General features: G+C 46.1%; 1 protein-coding gene across 5 annotated transcripts in view; it reads right to left on the reverse strand.

The window, feature by feature from the left end:
* The window catches only part of PRKAG2 (protein kinase AMP-activated non-catalytic subunit gamma 2), a 209,803-nt gene that overhangs the window by 98,057 nt on the left and 86,295 nt on the right, over positions 1 to 25,451 (reverse strand). The window contains exon 1 of one of the 5 annotated variants that reach the window (XM_079946864.1): positions 11,796 to 12,369. The exons of the other annotated variants lie outside the window; for them this stretch is intronic. Within the exon in view, the coding sequence (XP_079802990.1) occupies positions 11,796 to 11,889 (94 nt within the window). The 5' untranslated portion in view covers positions 11,890 to 12,369. Of the gene's footprint in view, positions 1 to 11,795; positions 12,370 to 25,451 lie in introns of those variants that run through there. 5 annotated transcript variants of the gene reach the window in all.

Here is a 25,451-nt window from a genome sequence, read left to right on the forward strand (position 1 = left end):
CACAACATCTGGGGATTAGGGTTAGGGGGCGCAAATCCATGGGTTAGGGGGCGCAAATTACTTGCCTTGCCCCGGGTGCTGACAACCCACGCTACGCCACTGACCTGCGACCCTCCTTGTTAGGCTACAACTCCCATCGGCCCCCGCCTGTTTGACCAACATTCAAGGATAAGCAGAATCGTAGTAGAGAAATCTCTAGAGAGCTCCAGGCTTCTCGCCCCAGTCTCATGTATACAGTCGTACCTTAGTTTCTGAACAGTTTAGTACTCAGACATTTTGGCTCCCGGACGCCGCAAACCTGGAAGTGATTCTTCCAGTCTGCGAACTATTTTTGGAAGCCGAACGTCCGACAGGGCTTCCACGGCTTCTGCTTGGCTGCAGGAGCTTCCTGCAGCCAATCGGAAGCCACGCTTTGGTTTCCGAACGTTCTGGAAGTTGAACGGACTTCCAGAACGGATTCCGTTTGACTTCCAAGGTATGGCTGTATATCAGATTGCTACAATTCTCTCTGTCTCCCTCTGAATCAGATGCATGTGATACCCTGACAGTCTGCACTCCGGCACTGCACAGATTCTCGTGTTCGTCCACTTCCTCTCAACTCCCCTCCTGGGGGTCTCAAAGAAGCAAGCAAGGGAAAGCAGTGCCAGAGCTATTCCACGGACATGAATGGGTTTCAAACCATTGAGGCCAGATCAGTCCCCGCAAAGGAGACCTTTGCACATGTATTGCTCAGAGTATTGCAAAAGAACGATGTCAATCAACATTTGATGATCTCCTTCTACCGATCCACAACAGAAAGTGTCCTTTCATACTGCATCACGGTGTGGTACACTGGTTTGACAGGAAGTGCCTACAGAGGGTGGTGAATACAGCACAAGATATTATGGGCTGTCCCGTGAATCCACTGGATGAAATAGCGGAAGATCGTTGCCTCAGGAGAGTGAGGAAAATTCTCAGGGATGATTCACACCATGGCCGGCACTTTCTTGATCTCCTGCCCTCGGGCAGAAGATATAGAAGCAGGATCAGTCGCACCAACAGGGTAAAGAACAGCTTCTATCCGTGGGTTGTTAGGCTGCTGAATGAAAAGATAACAATAGGGCAACTGACTTTTGGGTTTGGTGGGTGTGCGTCAGTAAACGAGGGGAATTAAGACTAAGAGAGCTGAGTGGGGGGTGCTCATGTAATCTCACTGTATACAAGTTGTACAAGTGACAAATAAAGTATTTCAGTTTCAATTTAAATATGGATGTTGCCCCATGCACCAGCTGCAAAACACACACAACATACCCCTCACTTCTGGGCAGCAGCCAGTGGTTTCTCTTTTGGGGTGTCCCTCAGTGACAGTAGCCTTGGGACAGCAGCACACACCCCGGGTTGTAAGGCGTTGGGTATAATTCACACCACAGAGCAGGACTTCAAACACAACCCTACCGTTTCCGATTTGTTGCTTAAATAGGCTGCTCATGCCTCCTCGCATTGTGGAAGGCTTTTATTTGCTGGATTTCAAAGGCAGAGCTGCTTTGCAAGCACCACCGCGGAAGTCAATCACGCTGGCACCTTTTGATTTCCCCTGATTTCTTTCCCCGGGTTCAAGGTGATCTATTTTTAGCAGCAAGACTTGGGCAAGAGAAGCGTTGCTATAGCAACAGCTGGCAGATACAAACCCAGCCCCTGCTGCAATACTTCAATCGAGTAGACGAATAAGAGCAGTAAAAAAGGAAGGGAGTTGAGGACATCTAAATTTTGCTCAGTCGGGAGTCGGGTTTGTACTCTGCCAAGGCATACAGCTAGTTCTCACATATGAGATGCCTTCTGCCTGCCCTGTAATTATTTCAGATTGCTCATGTGAGGAGCGGGGGGAGGGGGGGCTATCTTTTTTTTAAAAAAATGTCTAAAATTCCTTGCACATACTATACAGGAGAAGTTATTTATTTCATAAACTGCTTGACTGGTTTTTTAATTTTTTTAAAAAACCCGAAACCTCAAAGCTGTTTAGATAAGCTTTGCTCTTAACCCAACTTCTGACACACTAGATTTCCCCTTTGCAGGGATTATTGTTTTATTTTTATTTTTAGGCATAGAAGAACCTACAATCATATGAGCCCCCCCCCCCCCCCCGTGAAATGGTGTGGGCACAGCACACATTTACCTCCTCATCCATTCTGTGAACCACCCTGAGATTGTATAATGAAAGGTGGTATAAAAAAAAATATCAAATAATCAACCAACCAACCAACCAACCAACCAACCCACTGTTTACAGGAAAACTGCAGCCATCAGCAGAAACTGGCCTGAAATGAACATATATATTTTTTTAAAATAGTGGAGAGGACCGTAAACATTTTACAAGTTAAAAAATGCAACTTTCTCCATCATCACGGGCGGCGGACGTGCAATGCAACAGCCTCACCAAAGCCACGCAGGTCGGATGGGAGACAGGCAGGGAATGCACATACATCACCCTGAGTTGAATGGAAGCAAAGCAGAATAGAAAGCAAATCGCCAACTATCCCAATATATCCAGGAACACAGGCAAGATTATTTGCCCTTCTAGCCCAGGGAGGGGGAACTTGTGGCAGCTCCAGATACTGTTGGACTGCACAGCCAGCATGGCCAACAGTCAAGGATGATGGGAGTTGTAGTCCAGCTACATCTGGAGGGCCACAGGTTCTCCATCATTGCTCTACCCTGATATTATGCATATTGAAAGGCAACGGCTCTTCCAAGGTCCCCAGCAGAGAATCCTTCAAGTCATTGTGTATTGGAGGTCCTTTTTATCAACAGGAGATGCCAGGGACTGTGCCTGTGCTCTACCACAAACCTATGGTCCCCTTCCAGGGCACCCAATGCAGAATATACATGGGTTCTGTTGGACTGCAACAGGAAAAAGAGAAACAAACTTCAGCTGGAAATTCCACCAGGTGGATAAACCACCATAGGAGGTCCTATGGTGGTTTATGAACCTGATGGGAGTTGCTAAATGAAACATGATCCCAAAGGAAGGTTAGTTCATTTGAAATGCATATTTTTCAACATCTGGAGTTCCAGTAGTTCCACCCCGCTGTCAGTCATCCTTGGACTATATATATATAGAGAGAGAGAACTGTGCATCTTTTAAATATACTAATGCAATCTAATTTGAAATGCAATGAAGCATCCTTTGGTCTTTGACTGTACGGAGCTTGGAGCCACAACCATCAAATGGGCCTGTAAATGTGATCGCTGGTCTCTAGGGCTATCTGTGGACATTATGGTTCCACACCCCAGAGCATAGGGTCCAAGGAGCTCCCTAGGAATCATTATGCTTACAAATCACGACCTTTTTCTCTTAAGTCTCAACAAACCCCTTGCCCTTTCCTAAGGCAAACCGAAGCGGAAAAGTGATGCAGAATCCACAAAAACTTGCACAATTATTCAGGTCACAGCTTTTGGGGTTTTCCTTTATTCTTCCTCTATAATACTTACAGCCCACCTTCCCACTAAATTAATGCCCAAGATGGCATGATTTGGTGCAACGTTTTGAGTTAACTTTGTTGTGCAATGACATTTTTTTTTTTTAAGATGGAAGACATGCAGTATGACTGGGTGCAAATGACAACAGAGTTTCTGTATCTTCCACAGATGTGTGGCGGCAGGAATTTTGGTGCCCTGTCATCCACCTGCCAAAACTCCCTCTTCTACACAAGGCCCAGAAACCCTTTTGCATCTGCTTACTTTAATATGATGGGTGGATTAAAAAAAACAAAAACAAAATTGTAAAAATATTGGGGGCCCTTGAGGGCAGTTTTAATAGCTCAGCCTGTCTCCCCATAATCACTCGCCATTCTTTGCGTGGAGAGTTCCCCCCCCCCCCACACACCAGTAGAAATAAAGACACCGGACAACATTATTTAGGTTAATGGGCTAAAATTGGCCACAACTTTATTAGTTACAGGTGATTAGCGGTATTGGCTTAGGCATTGGTCCTAATCAACTATCCGGCTTGAGTCTGTCTGTCTGAGAGGCCGGGAAGGGTTAACACCAGCAGGGGAAGCCCTGCTGATGCACATCAACTAGGCACTCCCCCAGGTCACTGCTCGGGGGCGTGCCTTGGGCCCTGGCCTCCATAGGCTTCGGACAGGGCCACGCCCCCCGAAGTCCTTTACCGGACTACCCTTCACTATCTGGGAGAGGTGATGGCGCTCCCCCCCATTCATCTACATAACAATACCCATACCAATGCCTAACCGCCAAACCGTAGAAGTTGTGACGATTTGCTACGAGGTAGGCGGAAAAGCCAAATGGCTGGTGCCAATTTGCCAAGTGGAAAAATTCCTACCAGGCCCCTTAACGGCGACCAACCAAAGTCCATAGCAAGGTCAAAAGAGAACCTTGAAGGGTGGGTGGGTGGGAAATTTCCCAGCTGACCGGCGGCAAAAGAGGACGCTTCTCTGCCACGCTTGCCCTGGCTGGCCAGGGAATGACGTGGCAGAGGATTCCCCTGGTGGCGCGGGGCTGGGAGTCAGCCACCGTGTGAGTGTTGGGGGTGGGAAGCCCGCAACACCACCACCTCCTTAGGTCGGAAGTGGCTTTCTTGCAAAGCTTTCTACATGGACCCTTCTCCATTCAAGCAAGTAAGAGATGTTGCTACTATCCAAGGACGTATTCCAGCCAGGCAAAAGAACTGGAGGAGAGCGTGGAGAAGGGCCAAGGAGGAGCGTGGTGCCAGGAGGGTCCCAAGGGCCATATAAAGAGGACTGGAGGGCCATATCTGGCTTTTCCCTCAGCAATGGACCCAAAACCATGGCTTGCCTTTTGGCATGTAATTTTAGTAGGAATCGAGGTTCACCCCTAGGGTCCTCTTTGACTGATAAAAGTCCTAAATTAGGGACTGAAGATTAGGCAGGCATTTTGCGGTTCTAGAAATACTCCTGACATTCAAAGCACCTTCAGAGAAGTGCAGTAACGGCGCCCAGGGAGGGAGGGAAATATGTGATATCCCTAGAAGCAAACCCCAGGGGAAAAGGAGATTTCGCAAACCACATGGCAGTCCATCACACCTTCTCCTTTCAAACTGCAACCAGCTGCTGAGAAGCCTCTCAGCATCCAAGCCCCAGTGTTGTTTGCAATGCAAGATTAATTGGCATTGATTGGCCACTAGCGCACATTTTCTGAAATTGCCGTCAACTCAGCAGGCTGAGCGAGGGGATGGCTAATAAATGAAAGAGCTCCGCAGGTGTTGCTGCGAGTTGTACCGCTCAGCCCCGAATGTACGGACGAACAAATATTTGAATGCAGCCGTGTTTGTGTCTCAGCATGGAGGCTGTAGTGGTCCCCCCCCCCCCCCCCAATGCTGGGCGCTGCTGATGGACAGCCAGGCTCCTCGGGCACAACCCCATCCCTAGGGTAAGTTGGGATTTCTGCAATTTCATGTGCAGGCCGAGAATGCCCCAAGTACACAAAGATAAGCCTTTCAGTGGAAAGCAGCACAGGAAAAGAGCCGGAAAAGCAGGATACAGCTGAAGCCAAACAGCTGCAGACAAGGTAAACCAAAATATATACTACAGAAAGCTGGATTCTGCAAGCTGTTTCCCCAGTTTAATTGGCACCTTTTCTCTAGTCGGAGGGAGGGCAAGGAGCTACAGAGTGCCCAAAGACTCAATTCTTAATCACTCAAAATCCTACACAGCTCCCCCACTAGCTTCAAAGATTTCTCTAGACACTGTTGATGCTCAAAATGTACACTCAGTTATCTGAAGAAGTGTGCATGCACACAAAAGCTTATACCCAGTCCAAACTTAAAAGGTAAAGGGACCCCTGACCATTAGGTCCAGTCGTGGCCGACTCTGGGGTTGCGGCGCTCATCTCGCTCTATAGGCTGAGGGAGCCGGTGTACAGCTTCCGGGTCATGTGGCCAGCATGACTAACCAGAGCAGCACATGGAAACGCCGTTTACCTTCCCGCCGGAACGGTACCTATTTATCTACTTGCACTTTGTTGTGCTTTTGAATTGCTAGGTTGGCAGGAGCAGGGACCGAGCAATGAGAGCTCACCCCATCACGGGGATTCGAACCGCCAGCCCTCTGATCGGCAAGTCCTAGGCTCATAACCCACAGCGCCACCTGCGTCCCATAGTACAAACTTAGTTGGTCTCTAAAGTGCTACTGGACCATTTTATTATTATTATTATTCCTTCATTTCACCCATTTTATCCTCACAAGAACCCTGTGAGCTATGTAAGACCAAGAGAGATCCACTGACCTAAGGTTGTCCAGGGAGATTCATGGCTGAGTGGTGACATAGACCCTGGTTTCCCTAACCTTAGTCTGGCCCTCTAACCAGTACACCAAGCTGAGAACTCTGGATTCTTCACCCAGTAACAGATTCTGACTTCAAAGTTTAAGGAATAGTTGTGCAGACTCCGTGCAAAGGACAAAACCAAACCTAAATGCTGCGCAATGAAAAAAGAAACGCAGATGACTGTAACCTGAATTTTCCTGTATACTTTATCATTATGCATCATAATTCTGTTTGAGCCTGCGAATCCAGGATAGGATTATAACCCCTATTCCAAGGGCCACATTTCCTAATGTGCAATCACTTGGGGACCACTTGACGAAAGCAGGCAAAACAACAGATGTGACTCTTAGTTTTGTACAGTAGGCCATGTTCCAGCCGTGCAAAAGCAAGAGATTTCTGCACCCACCCACAATTTCTGTTTTACATAGAATATTCACTTAGACAACCTTAAAATATCAATGACTTCCCTTCCTCTCTTTCCATCATTCGTTTTGCACGACATAAATACCTTCATATTTTAAATAAACTAAACCATTCAATATTCCATTATTACACCCTTCAAAACTTATTTACGCTGTTGGATTTATCTTAATGCTGCCTACATTTTCAAATAAACACAATTTTCCTCCATATATTCAATAAATATTTTCCAATCTTCTTTAAACCTATGTTCTTCTTGATCACTTATTCTATATGTTAGGTCCGCAAGCTGAGCTTATTCCATCAGTTTACCCCACCCATATTTCTCCACCCTGGTAAGAAGCTGGCATTATTAGCTAGATACCCAATTGTAGGAGCGCATGGTGCTACTACAATTGCGAAGACCCATGCAGTTAACTTTTGATCCTGCGGGAGCTGCAGTGAGTGCAATTAGCCAATCTGGGTTGAGCTTGGAACAAGCCCAATCACAGGAGCAAGCTGGGCTTGACCAGACCGTTGGAGCCCTGGGTGGCCCAGGGAAAAGCCACATCTGGGTTGCCTTCCAAAGAACCATTACTAAAACAGGCTCCAGATGGGCGTGGATGATGCTGGATCTTTGCTGGAGTCAGCAGGCACCAGCACCAGCAAGTGGGCCTTCCCCCAGTTGCTGTTGTGCTGAGCCAGATGTTTTCACAGCTGCAGGGCTCAGAGGAGAGCCACCTCCAGGGTTCGTCAGAGGGGAACTCGTTTTAACCTTGCGTTCTTCGTATGTGTCATTCAACCTATCCCTGAACAGATGGTGTCCTTTAAAGGGCAGGGATATTAGTCTCATCTTGCTTGGAAGAAGAAGAAGAAGAAGAAATCTCATTTACAAACAGCAACAGGGACCTGACCTGTTTAAACACAACTGGCCATGTTGAGAGTCGAAGGGGAGCCAGGGGCAACTCTTATAATAGGCATGTCCATTTCAGGGGCCTTACTCAGCCCCTGTGGAAGTTTATATCCTGGGGTGAAATCATAAAAAAGCTCAACAACTTTAATCCTTAAAAAACGTTAACAACTTTGGTCGGCCCTTTGGTCGGCCTTCACGGCCCTTCACTTCATCAAATCTGGCCCTCTTTGAAAAATGTTTGGACACCACTGTCTTATAAAGTTAAGTAGCAGATAGTTCAGTGGATTTCTTCTGGGGGACCCACAGGGTTCCTTTGAAGCTCACCAGGCATTCTTCCATGAGACGATCAGTAATGGTAGAGAAGATCCTTTGAGCCTGCCAGTGGTACCTTGGGTTACATACGCTTCAGGTTACATACACTTCAGGTTACAGACTCCGCTAACTCACAAATAGTACCTCAGGTTAAGAACTTTGCTTCAGGATGAGAACAGAAATCGTGCTCTGGTGGCACGGCGGCAGCAGGAGGCCCCATTAGCTAAAGTGGTCTTCAGGTTAAGAACAGTTTCAGGTTAAGAACGGACCTCTGGAATGAATTAAGTACGTAACCAGAGGTACCACTGTACCATTTTCCCCTGCAGTGTGAGACCCAGCAGCATTCTGGGGTAACACTCAACACCCAATAAGACATGATGTTTACGATCTGATCTCTTTGGGAATCTGTGGGACAGCTCCGTCAGCAGAGCATGAGACGCTTAATCTTAGGGTTGTGGGTTTGAGCCCCATGTTGGGCAAAAAGATTCCTGCACTGCAGGGGGTTGGACCAGATGACCCTCGAGGTCCCTTTCAACTCTGCAATTCTACGATTCTATGATAAAGACAAACCTTGGGAGGATCCTAAAGATCATGTCCCAGATATAACCAGTGCTCCTCAAGCTGCTATCTTCCCTATTATCTGCATTCAATTCGCTTTGGAGGGGAAATTTACTTCAGAAAAACACAGCCTCAGTGCAACTTTGGGGGGCAGGGTGGTGGTAAAGAAATTTAAAGAGGTGGGCAAGCCAAGTAGGGACCCTCAACATCTTGTCCAGCTTAGTCCTCATGGGATGATGACAAAGGTCCGAAAGGACACATTCCTAGGATATTCACCCACCACAAAATCCTCTGCAATATTCCCAGGGTTCCATAGCAGACATCTGGCAAAAGTTTCTTAGCAGGTAAGCGAGTGCAGAAATCGAGACAAATCCAATATAGGAATGTAGAGTCAGTGTGCCCCGTGGAATGCTATTCTTTAGTAGGGATCCTGTAGGAAGCCAAACATGGCCTGAAAATGGTCACAGTGAATCCAATTTATCATAGGAATTGTAAGAAGACTGTTACTGGGTTAGACAAAAGGTCCATCTGCTCCGGCATTCTGCTTCCCACAGTGGCTAAGTCATTGTCTTCACAGCCCCCAAGCAAAGCGTGAAGGATTGTTCTTGCTCCCCTGCAACTGGTATTCAGTAAAATAATCTACACCAAACATTTAAAAGACATGGTTCTCCACCCTCCCGCCTGCCGCCAAAATCGGAAACTTAGTACACTCCTTACAGAGCTATAATTCCCAGCACCCACAACAAACTACAGTTCCCAGGATTCTTTGGGGAAAGCCATGCTCTCTACATGTGTGTTAAATGTATGGTGTGTATGTGGCCCGACTCTCAACATGGAGATCATTTATAGCCATTGATAAGACACATCCTGGATGGCTTTAATTCACTTTTAAAAGCCAACAGCCACTGCCCTATTCTACTGGCAGTGAATTCTACTGGAAGCTTGGCTTGATCAAGTTGATTCTGTCATCTGCTCTGGATCTAGATCTACTGCCAATCAGTTTCATGGAGGAGCGACAGAGAGCACCAGCTGACAAGGAGTCAAGGCGAGTTAAACAGCCGAGTGGGGTGGCAAGGCAAGGAGTTAACGGCATAGTATTCTGCTCCTCCTTTCCTTGGCATTAAAAACAAACAAACCATAAGCTTCCAATGAAGGAACGTAATAAATTACAAAAACAGTTACGTAGCAGCTTTTCACAGGTGTATGTGCGAAGTTGAACCTTGCTTCTGAAAAAAGGAACTGGGATTTTCTTTGGGAGTTCAGCAGCAGCTACTCTCTAGGAAATGCAATGACACGCGCCTGCTTTTCAGTTTCTCTCCATCAGCCTTGTGACCTGCAGCCAAGGTTAGCTCCAAAAGGCACCTGCAACCCTTCATTTAGGATGCTGCAGAGGCAGCAGATTCAGAGAGCACATCAGAGATATATCCTTGGTGGAATTCCTCGGTAATAGATGGGTTGCTAAAAGGGCAGTGAGAGATTTTACTTTCTTGGGCTCCATGATCACTGCAGATGGTGACAGCAGCCACAAAATTAAAAGACGCCTGCTTCTTGGGAGAAAAGCAATGACAAACCTAGACAGCATCTTAAAAAGCAGAGACATCACCTTGCCAACAAAGGTCCGTATAGTTAAAGCTATGGTTTTCCAAGCAGTGATGTATGAAAATGAAAGCTGGACCATAAAGAAGGCTGGTCGCCGAAGAATTGATGCTTTTGAATTATGGTGCTGGAGGAGACTCTTGAGAGTCTCATGGACTGCAAGAAGATCAAACCTCTCCATTCTGAAGGAAATCAGCTGTGAGTGCTCACTGGAAGGACAGATCGTGAAGCTGAGGCTCCAATACTTTGGCCACCTCGTGAGAAGAGAAGACTCCTTGGAAAAGATCCTGATGTTGGGAAAGATGGAGGGCACAAGGAGAAGGGGACGACAGAGGACGAGATGGTTGGATAGTGTTCGCGAAGCTGCCAGCATGAGTTTGGCCAAACTACGGGAGGCAGTGGAAGACAGAAGTGCCTGGCGTGCTCTTGTCCATGGGGTTACGAAGAGTCGGACACGACTAAACGACTAAACAACAACAACAAAAAGGTGCCGCTGGGCTGTGATATGCATCAGGAAGCAGCAACAGAAGCAGCCAAAGATTATCAGGAGCTAGCAATATTGCCCTGACTGCTTAGAACTTGCTCTACAAAACGAAGGTGAAGTGGAGTTGGGTGATGTTTCAAATGGCTTAAGGACCATCTTTTTGAACAGGGACTGGATCAGAGGAAAGGAAAGGAAAGGCATATCTACTACAGCATCAAAGATATCCTCAGCAGACACATTGGTATAGAATCCCTGGTGCTGGAAAGCTGGAATCACACTAGAATTCCTCCAGTAAGATACATCCAGAACTTCACTAGTTTTACAGAGGAATCCTAAATGCAGGGGGCATTCCATGGTGAAGAAATGATCACCTTAAAAGGGAAGTAAATGCACCAAACATCAGTCTGAAAGGTGCAGCTGCTCCAGTGCTTTCTTTCCTTTTCCCTCCGCATTGAATTTTCCTTTTGTGCTGTGGCTATGGGATTGAATGCCTGTGGATGCCATTTTCACCTCTCTACGGCAATTGTGATGTTTAGGCAATTTAGAATAGTTAAAACACAACAGTAATAATGAGGAGGAGGCATTTTCAGCAGAATTGCAACTGACAATAAGTACAGGAGTACAAACCTATCTTATAAGCCTATCATTATGCTGCTACATGTTGTTGCGGTCCCTGTTGTAGTTCCGTGTATCTATAATATCAGGATACCTGCAATGAAGTCATCCTATAAAACAGAGTGAAAACCGAGAAGAGGCTTTCGAAGGGATAAGTCAAGCACAAATAACTAAGCAATCATCGGACAGCTCTTGAATTTCTCCTATAGCACTGGTGTACAGAGAAGGATGACTGCCATATAATGTGCCTTGGCTTTCCAAGAACTGAAAAGGACACTTGTGAAATCTCCTGGTATTTTACCTGCGCATAATTCCAAACCAAAGTTTAGAATTATCAACAAGGCAGAAAATTCACCTTTCAGGATTCTTATCTAAAATTCTGCAAAGCAAAATTTAGGAGTGGGATGGTAGATGTGAGAGGCTAAGCTAGTTTGCTTTTGAGAGAGGAACTGCTCTTATTGGCATGTAGAAAGCAGCTTAAATCTCTTCCAGGCACCTGCATTTAAACAGCCACCCCCAAAACTCAAACCGCTGAATCGATATTGAATTAAGCTGCTCTCTCCACAGCTCCTGGCTGCTGCCAACTCGTGGGGTTCATCCAAGGTTTTTAAGGTGCAAGTGACAGCATTTGCCTACCTAGAAGGCCATGGGGTTCAGATTTGCGCCTCTCGGAGCTCCTGCCTTGATCCTTTCGCTTCTTGCTTCCTCTCAGGCTGCCAAATCGCTTCATGGGCTACAACAGGCACAGACACCACCAGCCGTCAGTCATACCCGTCTGTCCAGAAGCAAATGTGTCCCACAGGTGGAGCGAAGCAGGGAGAACGCGTCAACTGAACTTGTCAACAAAGAGTCCGAGAAGCAAGCAAAAAATAAAATAAATCCAGAGAGGTGCTGGGGGGGGGGAATAAACCCAGTGAACCAGCAGGTGCGCTAATCAAAACAAGTTAAAAACCTTCTCCCTGAGCCCACAAACTTTCTGCAACTTTCAATGGGAAGCTGCAGTCAGAGGAGCTGGAGAATTATATCTTCCCAATGCACAGTAAATAGATGTGCGCTGCCGACATCTGTTGATATCAGGAGCAGCTGAAAACCCCAGTCCAGCTTGCAACAGCGGCGCTTCTCTCCTTAAGGAGGGAAAAAGGAGAAAAGAAGCTCGGAGGCTGGGATTTCCCCCAGCAGATCGGCTTCGGCAGAAAGGGGTTGTGGCCGGATGATAAGCCGTTTGCCTCTTTTTAAATAAAACACCGAACATGCTAAGTAGGCACGAGATCCCTGGGAGGTAATTGCCATGTGCAGTTCGGCGTGATGTCTCTTTAAAAAAGACTGTAAAAGGAAACCACCCCAGAGCAGACAATTCCTGGCACCAATTGGCCAGAGCACATTCCCATTATGACATCACTCAACTATTTTGATTCATGTCGCCTAGGTCTCTTTAGTAGGGCTGCCTGCTGATAACCTCAGCCGTGTCCAACCCCTCCGGGACAGAAGCAACAAGCCAGCGCATGGGGAATGAGGTGCCGTCAGTTTCCTGACAGGCAAGTTAAGTCGCTTCTTGGAAACCTGAGCAGCTGAAGCACCCTGGACGGAGTCTCCACATGCATGTGCAAAACCACACTCAATGTATTTGCAACTGTACACTCCAATAATTTTTAAATGGAGGTTTAAGGACAAATGGCTTAAATATCAATGTTCCCATAAAGTGACACACTGCTCACAACGTTCAGGCTTTTAAAAGCAACCTTGTAATGCAGAGATAAAATATAAAACTCCTTCCACAATTACTCTATATTAAGGGTGCTTTCAAGGGCTGGTTTTTTATATATATAAAAATTGCATATTAGTTACATCATTAAGGAGCTGTGCAGTTTACAAAGACATCCTATTGTCTCCATATATGTTTTGAGTAGTAGTCAAAGTGTGCCGCATGATTTTCTTCAGGAATTCTTTCAATAAGTCTGTTAGACAGGCCAACGTTACAGTACAAATTTGGGGAGGGAAGCACTGAGATGGAAAGACAAATTTGTTGGACCCCACTATAAGCTTTTTTCCAGAGCAGCAATCTTGGCTGACACCCCAACATGCATGGTTTTGGGCACCATGCCTGAAGAAAGTACAACCTGTGATCAGGGCGGTGCAGTTGATGAGTATGTAATAGTTAAGGCACATTAACAGACACCTTTGTCTCACATCCTGTGTGCCTTACTAAATTTAACAGAGAGGTGAAGGTGGTGCAGAGCTTTTGCTTTTGGTCCTTGCTGCGCAGTGGCTCAAACATGTAATTCCCATCTGTGTATTCCCCACTGAAATCAGTTCAACTTAAAAATGCTTATTTGTAGCTGGGCTACGTCCTGGATGAACAACAACAACAAAATGTATGTGGTATTTGAGTGAGGGAAGACTGAAGGCGCCAGATATTTAAATACCGGTTTTGCTTATGTATTAAAAGGGTACGTCACCTATGTAGATAAATATGTAATAGACATCCAGACGCTGTTGTGTGGATAGAGGACGCAAGGGTGAAACGTGCTAAGAGGAAGGCACGCTTGACAAATCCACACCGTGATCAACTCCCGCCCAAGAAACCAATATCCCCACTGTTTAAGGACGTGTGGATCCAGAATTGGCCTCCACAGTCACTTACGGACTCATTGTTAAAACCATGTTTATGGAAGACAATCTTACTCGGCTACGAGTGATCGCCAAAGAATATATATATCCAAACAGCAAACCTTCTCTCCCTCTCTCTCATATACCTATGTATATGTATATGTATATGTATATGTTTATGTATATGTATATGTATATGTATATGTATATGTATATGTATATGTGTATGTGTATGTGTATGTGTATGTGTATGCTCGGTCACAGCGCCTGCCAACCTAGCAGTTCGAAAGCACCTCCGGGTGCAAGTAGATAAATAGGGACCGCTTACCAGCGGGAAGGTAAACGGCGTTTCCGTGTGCGGCTCTGGCTCGCCAGAGCAGCGATGTCACGCTGGCCACGTGACCCGGAAATGTCTCCGGACAGCGCTGGCCCCTGGCCTCTTAAGTGAGATGGGCGCACAACCCCAGAGTCTGTCAAGACTGGCCCGTATGGGCAGGGGTACCTTTACCTTTACCTTTATGTGTATGTGTATGTGTATATATGTATATGAAAGTTTATTGTTTGCTGTGCATCTGGACCCCTCTTAAAAGATCATAACCAATTTTTGCATGATTGTTCCTGAGATCAAGGAGCAGGCTTTATGTTTGGATACAACTGGACAATATTTTGAATCAAGATGGCAGGCTGAACCTTTCAAAACTGCAGAATATATCTCAGAACAGAGAAAGAGGAAACCTAACGCTGTATGCTTCCTAACGCAAATGGTTGAAAGCAGCGGCACTGCGTGAGCTCACGACACCTGGGCAAGTGTGCACAGGTGCTGGGGGGGGGGGACAAGGGGTGGAGGGTGAATGAGTCCATCATAGCACCCTGGCCTTCACTGCTGACTCTGCCCCACACCAGAGCCAAACAGGGGCACACTGCTGCCTCTGATGCTGAGAGAGTTATTCTGGGCCCGGCCACGCTGGAGGGGTAGGGGTGCCTGCCTCATGCCCCCTCAAAAATATGTGCCCAGGGCTACACCCCTGGCCAAAATGTTTGAAACAAGCAGACTGCTAGGGCCATGAGAACGAACAGGCTAGGGTCAGCCAAAGCTTGGGAATAAAAGGGCTGTTCCTTCTAACAGGATTATAAAGGTGTTGGTGTGGGTATTTGGTCATTCCGATTTTCCACCCCACTGTTACTGCAGTGTGTGAACCCAGGAGAGGTTGCTCAAAGGTTGGTCTAAGCACTTTTGGCAAGAGGTGCATATTTTATTTTATTTTTTTGGCAGACAGAGTTGCACATTTGCCCTGACTCTGGGTTTAGTTTTCAAGAGCAGCAAAGGCCTAAATCATCCTTCAAAGCCTGGGAAGAAAATATCCATCTCTATTTCAAGCATTTTCTTTCTTTCTTATGAGCTGATCTAAAAGCATCACAGAACTGCGATAGCTAAGAGGCATCTGAGAGACCATGCAGTCCAAACCCTCAACAGATTTAACTCCCATCATACGCCAAAGGTCAACCTAGACTGCCTGCACCGAGAAACCCAGTGGGGTTTGCTACTGAGTAAGCCTGGAGAAGTAAACCATGAGAGAGGCTTGGAAGCAGCCACTGTGTAAATACCTTGGAATCAGATAAAGCCATCTTGCCCAAGAGAATCTGACTGATGCCACACTGATGTGAACAGCTAGGGGAGAAAAAACTGTGAAACGCATCTCACTGCATTCTAAGGCAGTAATGCAAGCACACCTTCGGTGGTACTGAAAAAGCCATTCCACATGTTATGCCGAATGAGGTGAATTCAGAATTATTATTTCAGAATGCAGATAGACTGTTTGGTTTTCACCCTCCTATGTAAAAAGTTCCAAGAGTGTGGAAACTAGAACATTGGGGAAATAATTACACTAAGGCTATAAATCTAAGTATGCTTATGTACAGACATGAAAAAGGCCCTGTTGGGCCGGACTAAAGACCCATCTAGCCCAGTGCACAGTTTCCAAAGGCGGACAGCCAATTGCCTCTGGGAAGACAACAAACAGGAGATGAAGGCAACAGTTCTGCCTTGTAAATCTCCCTCCAGCCCAGGCAGCTGGTGTTTAGAGGAATATTCCCTCTGAATCTGGACTTCCAATTAAGCTGTCATGGCTAGGTAAAGGTAAAGGGACCCCTGACCGTTAGGTTCAGTCGTGGACGACTCTGGGGTTGTGGTGCTCATCTCGCTTTACAGGCTGAGGGAGCCGGCATTTGTCCGCAGACAGCTTCTGGGTCATGTGGCCAGCATGACTAAGCCACTTCTGGTGAACCAGAGCAGCGCACGGAAACACCATTTACCTTCCCACTGGAGTGGTATCTATTTATCTACTTGCACTTTGACATGCTATCGAACTGCTAGGTGGGCAGGAGCAGGGACCAAACAACGGGAGCTCACCCCGTTGCAGGGATTCAAACTGCCGACCTTCTAATTGGCAATAGGTTCCAAAAGTTATTATGTGCTGCATGAAGAACTTCATTTTGTCTTTCCAATCAATTTCGCTGGGCGATCCCAGCCTCTAGTATTACAAGAGAGAGAAATTTATCTCTTCATACCCTTTAAGGGTTGTGGTAAGGATTATTGAGACAATGCACATTGAATACTTCAAACATTGCTATTCAAGCACTATTTAAATGCTGTCATGTAATTTCAGACAATAGAGTAGAATGTTCATTGCGTATGTTTTGTTAAGTTCCTGGGGCTATTTATTTATTATTAGAAGCCTGAGCAATTTTTGTAATGCTATTGTGCTACACTGATGTTATGATTGTTCCATAGGGTGTTGATTCAGGTGGAACACCGACCCAAGTGCTGTTCTAATCCCAAACAGAACACTATCCTATTTTGACCTAGAGCTTTTCAGCTGCCCTCACAGGAGGATGGCTTAACTTAAAAGCATAGAAAACTATCCCCCCTGCTGCCACCTCAGTGCTCTTCCTACGTATGTTCTCTTGATAACAAGAGGAGTTCATGTCAAGCCAGCCCAGAGGTTGTAGAAAGGAAGCTGCTTTATTGACAAGGCAACAACCCCCTGCCCTGAAGCCTTGCGGCCCAAATCTCAAAGCACAAAAATGATGGCATGAGTCAGGAGAAAGTATACAGGGGAGAGAGAGAAAAGAGAAGGATTTCAATCATAATAAAGCAAAGGATTTGCTTCCGCAACCAGCTTGGGCTCCTCTGTTATTCTAAGAGTTCAGATAACACCAGTGGTGCTAAGAGCAACACCACGAGCTGGATCTTCCCCCCCATTGTTTATTTTCCACTCCCAAAATTGCAAAATAAGCAAGAGCGTGATAATGATCCTCAACCTGATGGCTGGTGGGCATTAGCTGTTAAACAGAGAGATCAGAAACTGGCAGATCTGCACCAGGCCTGAAGATCATCCATGTTGGCACCAGGGTCAGAGCTAAAATGTTGGTGCTCTTCTGGCTACCTGGCTTAGAAAGATGGGTGTCAGCTGCCATACCCAGATTGGAGAGGTGGCGGGAAAGGTGCTACAGAGATCATGAGTGTACAAAACTGCTCAGCTGACCATTATCTGACAGAGCCGTGCCTGTCAGAAATAATTCACAGTGAAGTTAACTCTTTATTCAAAGAAAAAAACTGCTCAGGAGGCCAGGCCTAGTTCCTCTCCCCCAGGTCTATCCCACGCAATCTGAGACTCCAATACCTTGTTTGTCATTATTCCACCCTCTTCATACCTCTTCTGGTTCTTCTGGTAGGGGAGCTGGTCTTAGCAGACGGTGGAGACCCCTTGGCTTCTTCAACAGCCTGCTTCATCTCTGCGCCTTGATCCCCCTCCTTCCCAGCCTCCGCTTCTGCCCCTGATTCTGGATTGCTCTCTGCTGCAGAATCTTCCTGCTCACTAAACCCTGTTGCCTCTTCATCTTCTGACACCTCCGGCTCCCAGTCTGTTTCCTATTCTCCCTCTGACCACTCATTGTTGTCCCACCACCAGTCCCCGGGCTCTGAGGCCAAGTCATCTCTGCCCAAAAGGGGTCGTACCTGGTGAACCAGCTGTAGCTGGAAAAAGGCGCTCTTTGGCCACCGAGGCCACCTAAGCCTCAAGCGACAGCGCTGAACCCAGGAGACCCCCAAACTGCAGTCAAAAGGGTGGCGGAGGCTGTAGCTTTTGCCAAGTCTCTCTTCACAGTGCACACAGTCCTGCTCTCGTCTGGATGAAGAGCAGTCTTTTTCTTCTTCTTGGCTTTTCAACCAGTTATGAACCGCAGATTACCTGCTTTGAAAAGAGGAATTAAACGCATCACTAGCCCAGCTTAGAAAGCTGCTGGTTGTGATAGGAGCAAAGGAGGATTTATGATCGGAGCTAATCAAGAGGCAGGATTCTGTTGGGTAAGTTGTCAAACCTCTGGGCTGTCTGGCAAAATGGGGAACGCGTTGCAATTTTAAAATGAGAGCAATATGCTTTTGTGGGGGGAGGAACCCAATGTTTTCTCGGCAGCCAGCAATGAAGACATGGCACGTCTATGGCACTCAAATCAGAAGAGTGTGACTGGTGTATTAAATATTAAAAACCTGCATCTTAAAGAGACACAAATAGGAAGTATTGCTCCAATCCACATTCTCTGCTTAAGCATGTTTGTTTGTTCGCTACTTGGAATGAGGTGGGAGATAGTATGTGTGGATTAAAGCAGAGTTTCTCAACTCTGGGCCTTCGACCACTTTTGTTGTTGGCATCTGTCTCAAGAGACAATGGAGTGCACCTCTGGGGGTGGAGTTAAGCCTCTACATTAGCAGCACCAAAGTGGAGGTGCCAGCTTGGGCAGCAAGTATGGAGGTCCTGGGCCGCCCAGACGACAAGCCCCCCCCCCCCTCAGCCTCGCTGATGTGGTCCAAAGGAAAGCAGACCAATGTGTTTGGCACCAGCTTGGCTGAAGGAGTTGCTGGAAGGAGGCATACAAGGCATTATCCAACCATCTTAGGGACTCCACTCTGAATTTGTATAGCCTTTTCTTCTTCCAAAGATATCCCACAAAGGATCACTTTTAGGTGGGTCTCATTTGCTGCAGCCTGCGCAGTGCCTCCTTCCTTGCCTGCCCTGCCCTATAGCCACCCCAGTTCAACCAATGCCAACACCAGCAGCTTCTGGCATTTTGAGTAAAGGTTGAGTAAATAAGTTTTTTGGGAGGTGGGGTGCATGAGCAATTGAAGGTCTCCCTTCTGGGGAGGGGGGTGGCCAGAGGAGGTGTTGCCATACGTCTGGAATTTTTTGGTATTCGGTCCTTGTTAGCAGTCTCCAGGTGGAAATTGCTGAGATTTCTGGGAAAATGCGGACATATGGCAGCCCATGTCGGAAGTGTAGATTTTGGTGAACGTCATTAAAAATAGCTCAAAAAGCTCAACAACTTTTGTGTCTGGACTTTCACTTGTTGAAATATGGCAATCCTATTACAAAACAAACTGGGAATATAAAGGAAGGGGAGAAGAGAGGAGAGCCGTTGCAGCAGGAAGATGTGAATGAAAAGGACCTGAGAGGAGGAGTAGAGGACCTTGCAGGTTGGAGGCAGGGGAAGAAGGTCCAAGTTGGATGTGAAAGGAACTGGGAGAAGAATTAACAGGGACTGGTGTGGGTAGGGGCAAATTAAAAAGGAAAGGCCTTCATTGCTTGGAGAGTCTGGATCAGCAAATTCTGCCTAAAACAGGGAGGCTGCCACAATACCTCTGGAGCAAATTCCTGTACTTCGTGTCAGAAAAGCTAAGCTATGGAACCTCACCACAAAGAAAACAGATACGAGTGTGGCCAGCAGGTGCACCCGAGCAACTTCAAGATTGCTTTCGGAACACTGAATGGTCACTTTTTGTGGAGAATAATGTGGACACATACGCTTCAATAGTACTGTTCTATGTCAAAAGCTGCATTGATGTCGTTACTACCACCAAACAAATACGGGTGTTTCCTAACAACAAGCCCTGGCTAAACAGGGATGTGTATCTTCTGCTAAAGGCAAGGAATGCTGCTTTTCACTCTGGCGATGCGCAACAGTATAGAGAAGCTAGAGCCAAACTGAAAAAGGGCATCAGGGATGCTAAAGCCATGTACTGCCGGAGGATCGAAAAGCATTTTGAGAGCTCCGACCCTCGTCGTGTATGGCAAGGCCTGCGACAAATTACAGGGCAAAATATTAAAAACGAACTGGCTAACAGCAGTGCGCACCTGGCTGATCAGCTGAATCAATTCTTCAGTCGTTTTGAGGTGGGAACTGGAACCACCGTCACTACAGCATTGGCTACCAGCACACCATCAGGAACTATTACTGATAAACAACCACTTTTATTACAGACCTCCGACGTACAACGTGCTTTTCGGAGCATTAATATTAGGAAGGCAGCTGGACCGGATGGAATTATGGGACGAGTTATTAGGGACTGTGCTGCAGAATTAGCTGGTGTATTTACGGACATTTTTAATCTATCTCTGTTGCAGGGTTCTGTCCCTACCTGCCTGAAGACATCGATTATAGTGCCAGTCCCTAAACAGTCAGTGGTGGTATCTCTCAATGACTACAGACCAATAGCCCTAACATCTGTCGTTATGAAATGCTTTGAGAGATTGGTGCTAGATTATATTAAGGCTGGTCTTCCATCCACTCTAGATCCGTTCCAGTTTGCATACAGAAGGAATAGATCTACTGATGATGCTATTTCCATCGCTGTCCATACTGTACTGAGTCATCTAGAACGACAGGGAACCTACGCAAGGCTGTTGTTTGTGGACTACAGTTCTGCCTTTAATACAATTCTACCAGACAGGTTATTCCTTAAAATGACCAATTTGGGTATACATCAGAAGATCTGCTTGTGGGTAAGGAATTTCCTGACCGATAGGCCGCAGACAGTGAGAATGGGACCTTACCACTCTTCTACTCTAGTATTAAGCACAGGAGCCCCTCAGGGGTGTGTGTTAAGCCCCTTCCTCTATTCCCTGTACACATTTGACTGCACCCCACTGTATAAGTCCAACAAAATCATCAAATTTGCGGATGATACAACAGTGGTGGGGCTCATTAGTGAGAATGATGAGGCTGCTTATAGGAAAGAAGTACAGGGGTTAATTCAATGGTGTAAAGAAAATAATCTTATGCTTAACACCAAAAAAACCAAAGAACTCATAATTGATTTTAGGCGAAAGAAAAGTGTATTTTTACCATTGCACATAAATGGCGAGGAGGTGGAGAGGGTTGGTAGTTTTAAATACCTGGGCACTTACATCTCTGAGGACCTCTCATGGACTGCAAATATTAATATGGTTGTGAGGAAGGTACAGGGGAGGTTGTATTTCCTGAGAATGCTCAGAGGATTGAATCTATCTCAGCACCTACTTCTGTCCTATTATCATAGTACCATTGAGAGTGTCTTAACCTATAGTATATTATCGTGGTATGGGAGCAGCTCTGGAATGGATAAAAAAGCCTTACAGAGAATAATTAAAATTGCCCAGAATGTTATTGGGCTCCAACTACCAACCCTGGATGAGATCTTCACGTCTCGCAGCTTGAAGAAGGCACACAATATCCTGAGAGATCCCACCCATCCTGCTCACAACCTCTTTGAACTGTTGCCTTCGGGCAGAAGATATAGGACAATGAAAACACGAACCACACGCCTTCTGAATAGTTTCTATCCAAGAGCTCTGATTGCACTAAACAATGATCTCAGGGCCAGTTGTAAGAGATAGCAAGCAGTGAGTAGTAAGGAATGAAATAGGTTTTAGGTTATGCTATGCTTCTAATAGGTTGTGTTATATTCTGGATTATGTATGTTTTAATAGATTATGTCTGAATAGGATGAGAGTGTTGGAGATACGTGCAAATGTGTATGTGAATCCGGTCTTGGGTGTTTGATTTTCGTTGTTGTGTATACTGTGTATATACGGACAATGACAATAAATTTATCTAATCTAATCTAATCTGTGACAGAGAATTCAGCAATTTCCAAAAATGGATTCAGTGTCGGAAGGAAACAATGTCAGTAAATGCCAAACTCTCCTTCCACCTGCCGCCATTTTGTGACTGGTAAGCCTCAGCCATTTTCAGCCATCTCAGCCACCCTGAATTCAATCATTCAGAGCTTCCATGCCCCATGAGGCCACATACCAATGGACAAGATCTATTAAGAACTGAAGGACAAACCCACACTACAGATCTGCCTTTCTTATAAAAGCAAGAGTCTTGGGGGAAAGACTTGAGGGGTACAAATCAGGTGCACAGTTGATGCGTCAATGGGTATGCAGTAAAACTTGCCGCAATCATCTTCATGGGAAATCTCATTGATGAGGATGAATTGAGATTTCCCATGGCAAATTCTGTAATATACCAACCCAAATGGTGTGTTCACAGTAAGATTCCGAGTCTACTTATAATGTTGATTACTTTCAACAATATCATTCTATGTAAGCTCTCCGCGCACTTTCAAACTGAGACTGCCAGGCACTTCATAACTCCCACTCCTACTTCAAACCTTAGTCTATCCTTCCTGGACCCTTCATTAGGCAGAAAGAGGATTGAATGGTTCCAAGAGAGAAAAAAGCAAACTTACACCTTTCTCTGGAGCCTCCTACCGTCACTGACTGCTCACCCCTCCTTTTATAGCCTTCCTGCACCAACACACCCATCATCTTCCTTTCTGCTGAGGCGGCACAAGAGCAAAAGCCTGCAAGACTGAATTTGATTTTCTTCAAAACACAAACACTGTGCAGAAGGGATTAGGGCCAAAACAATACCTATAGCACAGTCCGATTGGCCAAAGATAAGAGACCCAGCTGGGGCAGCAGTAGGCAACAGGCATGCACTCTTTACCGCCTGCTGTGCCCCGATATTAAAAATCTTGAGCCTGTGTTTTTCCTCCCCTTTCAGTGTATTCGGAGATGTAACAAGACCCGCAACAGGGACAGGGAGCGCAATGTGGATTAGGAACTTTCCGCTGGCCTTTATTTTGGGTCGCAGCGGTCAGAGTGTTCCGCCATCCACCAGAATTCCTTGCTTCCCTTCCCTATTTTTAGGCTCTGAAACAAAATTGGCTTGAGAGGCTAGCTTACTAATGGGCGCCTCTTCCAGCGACTCAGGAAACTATTACATTATTATGTAACCTCCAAAAATTCAAGCATTGTTGTTATTTATTATGGGGTGGTTGTCGTTGTTTGATCTTGCTCTTCTGCCGCACCCAACTTGCACAAAATAAATAAACAAAGCAGCCACATATTTTGGGTTGTTGTGATTTGCAGCTGCCATCTTATCAAGAGTTCCATTCTGCATGATATAGGAACTGGGACTTTACTGGCGTGGCCCCTACCCTTTGGAAATCCCTGCCCTTGAATATCAGACTGTCTCTGTTGTCTTTTTGGTACCTACTGAAGACACTCCTCTTCCAACAAGAATTCTAGTGGAGCTATTTCCTAATCTGCATCTGTACAGGGGTTGGTTTTTAACGGGACGGCTCAGCTGGTTAGCGCATAGTGTTGATAACGCCAAGGTTTCAGGTTCAATCCCTGTATGGGGCAGTTGCACATTCCTGCACTGCAAGGGGTTGGACTAGAGGACCGTCGGGGTCCCTTCCAGCTCTATGATTCTATACTGTTATTTCTTTATCCTTCTGTTGTTTAGCGCCCTGTGCTCCTTTGGGAGGAAGAATAATGGTACCTGCAGACACCTACATGGCACCTGCTCTATGAAAGTACATGCCTTGTGGGTGGGAGGAACGCCGCAGCTTAATTGCTTGATCTGTAGTTACCCTAATTAGGCCTGGCACTGATAAGCAGCTTCTTAACAAGCTGTGACAGATTTCTCAGCCTTTCCGCCAGAAGTTTCCCTGAGTTTTATTGTGCTCAGCAAAGCTTGGATCTGGTGGCCTTTAATGTAATTGCAGGAGTAATGAGTCTTAGTGCCAACAGCAGCTTTCTTCCCAGGGCAAAAAACAGCAGCCACGGACCAATCTGAATCGGGGCCATGAGAAGAGTTAAATTCCCCCCTCGCTGCATGCCACGGTATCAATCAAACCCTGGCTCCCCAAACCCTGCTATTTGTTAAATTACAATCAATTAATAATAATTATTATAATGGGATGCGGGTCTAAACCACAGAGCCTAGGGCTTGCCGATCAGAAGGTTGGCGGTTTGAATGCCCGCGATGGGGCGAGCTCCCATTGCTCAGTCCCTGCTCCTGCCAACCTAGCAGTTCGAAAGCATGTCAAAGTGCAAATAGATAAAAAGGTTCGGCGGGAAGGTAAACAGTGTTTCTGTGCGCTGCTCTGGTTCGCCAGAAGCAGATTAGTCATGCTGGTCACATGACCCGGAAGCTGTCTCCGGACAAACGCCGGCTCCCTCGGCCTATAGAGTGAGATGAGCGCCACAACCCCAGAGTCATCCGCGACTGGGACCTAATGGTCAAGGGTACCTTTACCTTTAATAATAATAATAATAATAATAATAATAATAATAATAATAGTATTTATACCCCGCCCATCTGGCTGGGTTTCCCTAGCTACTTGGGGCAGTTTCCAACAAAAGATTAAAAATACATCAAAACATCAGTCATTAAAAACTTCCCTAAACAGGACTGCCTTCAGATGTCTTCTAAAAGTCAGATAGTTGGGTATTTCGTTGACAGCTGATGGGAGGGTGTTCCACAGGGCGGGCACTACTACCAAGAAGGCCCTCTGCCTGGTTCCCTGTAACTTTGCTTTTCGGAGGGAGGGAACTGCTAGAAGGCCCTCGGCGCTGGACCTCAGCGTCCAGGCTGAACGATGGGGGTAGAGACGCTCCTTCACGTATACTGGGCCAAGGCAATTTAGGGCTTTAAAGGTCAGCACCAACACTTTGAATTGGCTTCAGAAACATACTGGGAGCCAATGTAGGTCTTTCAAGACCGGTGTTATGTGGTCTCGGCGGCCACTCCCAGTCACCAGTCTATAACTCAGGAGCCAGACATGTTCTTAACCCGTATCAAAGATCTTACCATTTTCCCCCTTCTGCAAAAATCCCAGAATTTGCATGGTAATTGGGCTGGCCCTAAGAATGTTAGAGATCTCTAGATCTGCCCACGCCATACTGTATTTCTTCTGTGTTGAGATTAGAACCTTGGGGGAATAATTTGTGGCCGTTGTATTTTTAGGGGCACACCTGCAGAGCTTGTGAAAAAGCCAGGCGCAAGACAGAAGCCGATTTGCTTTATTCTGGGTCTGGAGTACAACGTGGCACATTTTGAGAGTTGTGAATTGGTTGCTCCAAGGCAATTTCCCACAGCCTCTCTGAGCCCAAATATAGTGACCCTGCAGATGTCACTGGACTACTAGTCCAAGATGATGATAGTTCAAGACCATCACATGGAGAGCCACAGATTCCTCATGCTTGCTATGAGGTCTCCAATGTATCTTGGGACATGCAAGGATAGTTCATAACAAAGGTGAAGATCTTCCACCCATCACTAAAACAAGAATGGAAATGTTGGGGTACAAGGAAAAACCCATGAAAAATAAATATTATAAAAAAGTATATATGGTCAACTTTTGCCTTTGTGCGGAGAGAGATTAATTCCTTTCTCAGGATGTCAGTTATGCCAGGCAATTTCTTCTGCCTTCTCTTTAAGAAGCATTACAAAAACTGTCAGCAGCATTAAGGATAGCTTAACAAAAAAACAAAAAAAAACCCTACCCGGCCT

Source organism: Podarcis cretensis (genome assembly GCF_951804945.1).
Source record: "Podarcis cretensis genome assembly, chromosome: 12".
Taxonomy (NCBI): Eukaryota; Metazoa; Chordata; class Lepidosauria; order Squamata; family Lacertidae; genus Podarcis; species Podarcis cretensis.